We start from the raw sequence: 5,225 nt of genomic DNA, 5'->3' as shown, positions 1-5,225 counted from the left end.
ATTCGATACTTACTGTAGTAGTGTAAATGAAGAGCTTGATATTTCAACTATTATTAGATGAACATATCAGAGCTGAATTTAAACCTGTATTTCCTAACGGAGCATTCCATACGTCTGTAGCTGTTGATAACTGCTGTTCAAAATTTAATTAAAAAAAAAAAAATTTTAAAATGTTACCAACATCTTCAGCATTAACTGAAAGGCATAAAAAGACGGTGAGGTATGAGAGTAATGGACTGCTCTGTATGTCGAGGCTTCACTTTTAACCCACTACCACATAATTTCCAATTGATCTTTCCCACCTCACTCCAAGAAATTTTAAAATTTGCAAAGCTACTGCCTCGGTAGCACGGTGACACGGGCTTTCAGAGGTGCCTTTAAATAACTACCGAAAGCATTTGGCTGCAAATGGTCAGTGGAGATGTGTATTGGAAACACAACATCCTGCACAAGTTACACTGGGATTCTTTTCATTTTGTTTACAAAAACAAGAGATAACGAAGCAATTCTTTTAATTAAAAGAAATTACCAAAATCTCAGACATCAGATTTGACTACAGGAAAATGATGCGGCTTTTTTCCCCGCCCCCAAGATCTGCATGAGAACTGAGGCCGCAGACGGAATCCAAAGGAACCCAAAACCAAAAGAACAGAGGAAAACAACTTCATGGACACAGATGTATTCTGCTGTTTGCAATTGATGTCATCCCGGGATAGCACCACCACGAAAGATTTTATGTAACCTAGTGAAACTTCACAAATTCTTCCAGAGTTCTGGGGATCTGGTTTTGGTAGCTGATGTTATAGATCCGTACTGCTCGGGCAGCCAGGCACTTGAGACTCAGCTTCATTTGAGTTTTAAGGAGTATTTCGGACACCCCCGTTGTACTTTTATCAAGAGGGGTTTTCTTCTGCTTATTCGTCATGTCTGTATGAGCACCAGCCTCCACCAGGCTAATGATGATGGAATGCAATGTCAAGAAGTCACTGATGGGCCTGTGGTATTGGACAATGATGTGGAGCGGACTATTCCCTTCGTTGTCCACAGCATTCACGTCAGCACCACAATCGAGCAAGAGTTTTGTGACAAGTGCGTTAGGAAAGCTGCAGACGTCATTCGTGTGGAAGTCGTCAACCGGTGTACTGGAATTGACAGCGTGATGCAGCAAACTAGAGCCATCCCGAGTTCTGGGATCGAGGTGAATCAGGTTATAAATCTGTTTGTTGATTCTGGACTGATCCTCTTCACTGCACTGGGTCTTGGTAGAGATGCAGACCAAGTAGAGAAAGGTAAAAATGTTGCATTCGTAGTTGTCCATGGCTGTGTGGATGTCAGAGTCTTGGGTGGTTTTGATCCGGGACATGCCTTGTTCTATTTCCAAGACGCTGCACCTCAGAACGCTCTCGATGTCCTTGGCCTTAACGGGCTCGTTTAAGTGTATCATCTGAGAAAAGACTTGAGCAAACCTCAGGAGGTCCTTATGAGTGTTCCTGTTGCCTTTCTGCCTTAGATGCAACGCATGGAGCCATAGCTTGATACACTGTTCAAACTCCATGTTATCTGCATAAACAGCCCCACGGTAAATAATGGGGTGGGAAACATCGATATTGTCCGAGCCCAGAATTCTTTCCCGCACAATGAGGCCTTCCATGTGAAGGGCATCTCTGTCCTGCCTGATAGACTCTAATTCCTGGGGAGTCCTGCATTCAGTCCTGTTTCCATAAGCTTCAATTTGTGGAAGAACTTCTTTTTCAATTATATTCTCGCTGTCTCGGTACCTCTCCAGCATCGCTAAATATAAATAGTGGTAAGTCTTCATGATATCATAGTTTTCTCTGTCATTTGCAAATGAGGCACCCAGAAGCTCCAGAGCTTCAATCTGGCTTCTCCTATCACAGTCAGCGTGAGCAAGCAGCAGCTCTACGACATCAGCCTTGCAGCTCTCGGCAGCGACTTTCAGCGGAGTCATCCCATGGCCGTTCACCATCATCGCCGCCTTCCACTTGACCAGCTCCCTCACTATTTCCAAATGGCCAGCTTCGGCCGCAAAGTGCAACGCCGTGGCACCGCAGTGGGCTTTGGCGTTGGGATCGGCATGCTGCTCGAGGAGGTACCTCACCACGTCTGTGTGGCCCTTGTAAGCCGCAATCATAAGGCAAGTGTTGTCGTACTTGTTGGCAATGCTGATGTTGGCATTGTTTTCTACCAGGTATTTCACAATGTCCAGTCTGCCATCGAAACACGCGGCCCTCAGGGGAGTCGAATTGGTCACTGTAGTGTGATTCACATTGGCGCCGTGACTCACCAGCAATTTGACTACTTCAAAGTGGCCGGCTCCCGCCGCACACCAGAGAGCTGTGGCTCCGTCAATGACAAAGCTGGAAACGTCAAGAGATTTTTTCTTTCAAAAGCATCTTTTACCAACAGCCGAGCAGCGTGCAACACGGACGTACATACCCAGCCATTAAAAGATATTTTATAGCCATCCTATTTTTGTACTTGAAGGAACCTACCGGGGTAGCCAAGGTAAAAAAAATGAGAGACTTATCAAGCACACAGACCTCCCAAAGGAAGAAGCATTGGAAGTTGAAACTTCAAAGCAGCCAGAGGATTTAGCCACATTTTGCACTAGTACTCCCCAGCTGCTTTGAAGACCCCACCTGCAAGCTCCAGCCTCAGCCTACGGAAGTCTCAGGACAAGAAATATCACTTCTTTGATGCCTTGTGCCAGAAACTGACACGTTAAAGAAAGAAAGAAAAGTTAAAATTGACATATTGACACAAAAAACCCAAACTCAGACTTGAGTAACAGTATAGCAATACAATACACCGGCCCTGGCAGCAAAGCTGGCTTAAGAATTTGATATCGCTTCACTTGTTCTCTCTCCCTGAGCCGCAAAACTGCCACCGCTTCTGCTGCGCCGATACTTCTTGTTCAAGAGACCACATCCTAAACCAGACCGGCAGTCTGGTTACACAAATGGAACTCCAGGAATAAAATAAAATTTAAAAAAAGCAGAAGTTCTTCTGAGCTGGACTGTTTCAGAGATCTGGTTTACATCACGGCCTTGTAGACAGCTTGCTGGCACTCATATATGAGGGGACAGTTTTAGCAAAGCATCACAGTCTCTTAAGCTGGTTTTGTTCCCAAATCCAGCACGCTGTGTAACTGCAAAGATAAAGGCTGATGTCTTTTCCATTCCCCGGATTTTTGAAGGAGCACTTAAATGTAGAAACAGGCGGCATTCACACCGCGGTTAATACACACTCAAGGCACATCCCAAAACACAGAGGAGGGACAAATATCTTATTTCCATATGTCCAAAGTTTCCCAAAATTAAAATATCGTAAGACACCAACTTGATTTTAACAGTGATTTTTATCATTTTATGAAGCTCTCATGGAGCTCAACAGAAATAGTTGTGCGGCTGTTTGTAAATCCAAGACCTCTAGACAACACTTCAGAGGCCGTTGTGAGAGAAATCTCTGGCACACAGATTTCTACAACTTTATTCACAGTAAGAAGTTCCTTATTTTGTAAATAAGCACATTAAAATACTTTCATATTAAAACAGGAGAAAGTCAGGAGGTAATTTATTGGTAAGCTACAGGTATGTATTTACAAGTCAAAAGCCTGGAGCCCAAACAAGCGGAGCTGCTGTGCCACCTTATCTCCAGAAGGACGACAGTACCGCGGGATCACCCGCCTCCTCTCTTCTCACCAGGCTGCGACACCCACTGTGCCCATTGTGTCGCAGACAACACCTCCTTTAATCTGTACCAGGCAGCGGCTCTGGCAAGCAGATCACCATCCCAGCAAGGCACAGCATGAGAAACGAGACAGTTCAGCAGCAGAGGGGGGTTAACAGCCCTCCCTATCGCTTTCTGTTAACAGAGACCCTTCCTTTAACCAAATTTGGGGCAGATCTCACTCCAGGTATTCTCAATCAGTTTTTGCTTGTGAAAAAAGGGGCTGGAAGAGAAGAGGAAGAAAGAAAAAAAAAAACAAAACCACATGGGGAAGTCGGTTCCTCCCCCTTCATTCAGCATGTAAGAACCAACCAGTCTTTCCCTGGGCCAGGTGGAGCTGCACAGGCATCTCTCCAGCTCGTCAAGTAGGAGCCAGACAAAAAGATATCAGCGGGGACCCATTACGATCCCTCTGACTCAGTATCCGATGTGAGCTCTCCTCCCTGCGCAGGCTACCTGCAAAACCTGAAGCTGTTCCAAAAACCAATCTACCTTCACGATTAGTCAGCCTTACGTTTAAGGCTGACGTACAGGCAAGAACTTGATGAGCACTGCAGATTTTAAAAACAACGTTCCTCCTTCCCTCTGCCGTGGCAGCACACCGCCCAGGGACCTGGACATCACCAGCCAGGCTTCTCCCCAAACAGTGGCATCAGCACCGCTGCCGCGGCCAGGTCCCAGCTGGCACCCTTTTCCCTCCTTTTCTTCCCTTCCCATCCTAAAATCTCACATTTCATTCCCAGCCATCCCATACGTGGGCTCCCAGCAGCGAGGAAGGGATATTCCTCGGGATGTCTGGGCTGGACACTGAAAAACCCTCCATTTGAATAAACAAAGGCCTGGCCCAGGGCATGCAGGTGCCACCCTGCCCTGACCCCATGCCTGCTGTCAACGGTGGCAGCAAGCAACGTGCCAGAAAAGGCCGTTCTGGCACAGCAAGAGAGAATATGAGGCGACCCGCTCACCGCGGGGAAACTCGATGAGGAGCTCTCCAGGCAGCAGCAAATATTGTTCCGTCTACAGTTTCAGGTGGGGGATCTCGGAAGGGCAAGCGCAGTTACGGCTCATAAAGCATCAGGTGAGGGATCTCAAACGGCAAAGGCGTTTTCACGGCTACGAAAACAACTTTCCCAACGCCAGCTGGGGGAAGCGGCAGGGTCCTGAGCCCCCGTGCCGTGCCGGTACCGATTTCTGGCTGGGGCAGTGCCGGGCGGCAGCACGCTCTACGTACCCGTCGAAGCGGACCGTGCCGGTCTGCTGGGTCTGCACACGGTAGTGCTCGAGGAGCAGGCGGACCACCTTGGTGTGGCCGTTACGGGCGGCGATGATGAGCGGGGGCTGCCCGCCGTGCTGGCTGACGTAGCCCAGCAGGTACTTGATGTCGCTCTCGGAGCGGTTGAGGAGCAGCGCGGCCAGGGTCAGCACTCGCCCCTCGCTCGCCGCCTTGTACACGTACCCGGCCAGGCCCTCCATCG

The 5,225-nt window shown here is 48.1% G+C and overlaps 1 protein-coding gene across 1 annotated transcript; it reads right to left on the bottom strand.

The window, feature by feature from the left end:
- Nucleotides 1–742: 742 nt before the first annotated feature.
- FEM1B (fem-1 homolog b (C. elegans)) lies at nt 743–5,223 on the bottom strand. Its single transcript, XM_009704027.1, has 2 exons — nt 4,982–5,223; nt 743–2,378 (listed from the first exon to the last, which is right to left on the bottom strand). The coding sequence occupies exons 1-2, from the start codon at nt 5,221–5,223 to the stop codon at nt 743–745; spliced, it is 1,878 nt and encodes a 625-aa protein (XP_009702329.1).
- Nucleotides 5,224–5,225: the final 2 nt, after the last annotated feature.

Source organism: Cariama cristata, unplaced genomic scaffold (genome assembly GCF_000690535.1).
Source record: "Cariama cristata isolate BGI_N322 unplaced genomic scaffold, ASM69053v1 scaffold23677, whole genome shotgun sequence".
In the NCBI taxonomy this organism is placed as follows: domain Eukaryota; kingdom Metazoa; phylum Chordata; class Aves; order Cariamiformes; family Cariamidae; genus Cariama; species Cariama cristata.
The sequence above is the reverse complement of the archived record's forward strand: the minus strand, read 5'-3'. Positions and strand labels throughout refer to the sequence as shown.

Bases quoted from the DNA above. Each gene is read 5' to 3' on its own strand.
- FEM1B (XM_009704027.1), bottom strand. From the start codon at position 5,223: ATGGAGGGCCTGGCCGGGTACGTGTACAAGGCGGCGAGCGAGGGGCGA. The intron at 2,379-4,981 runs GTACGTAGAGCG...TGACGTTTCCAG, and splicing joins GGCACGGTCCGCTTCGACGG to CTTTGTCATTGACGGAGCCA.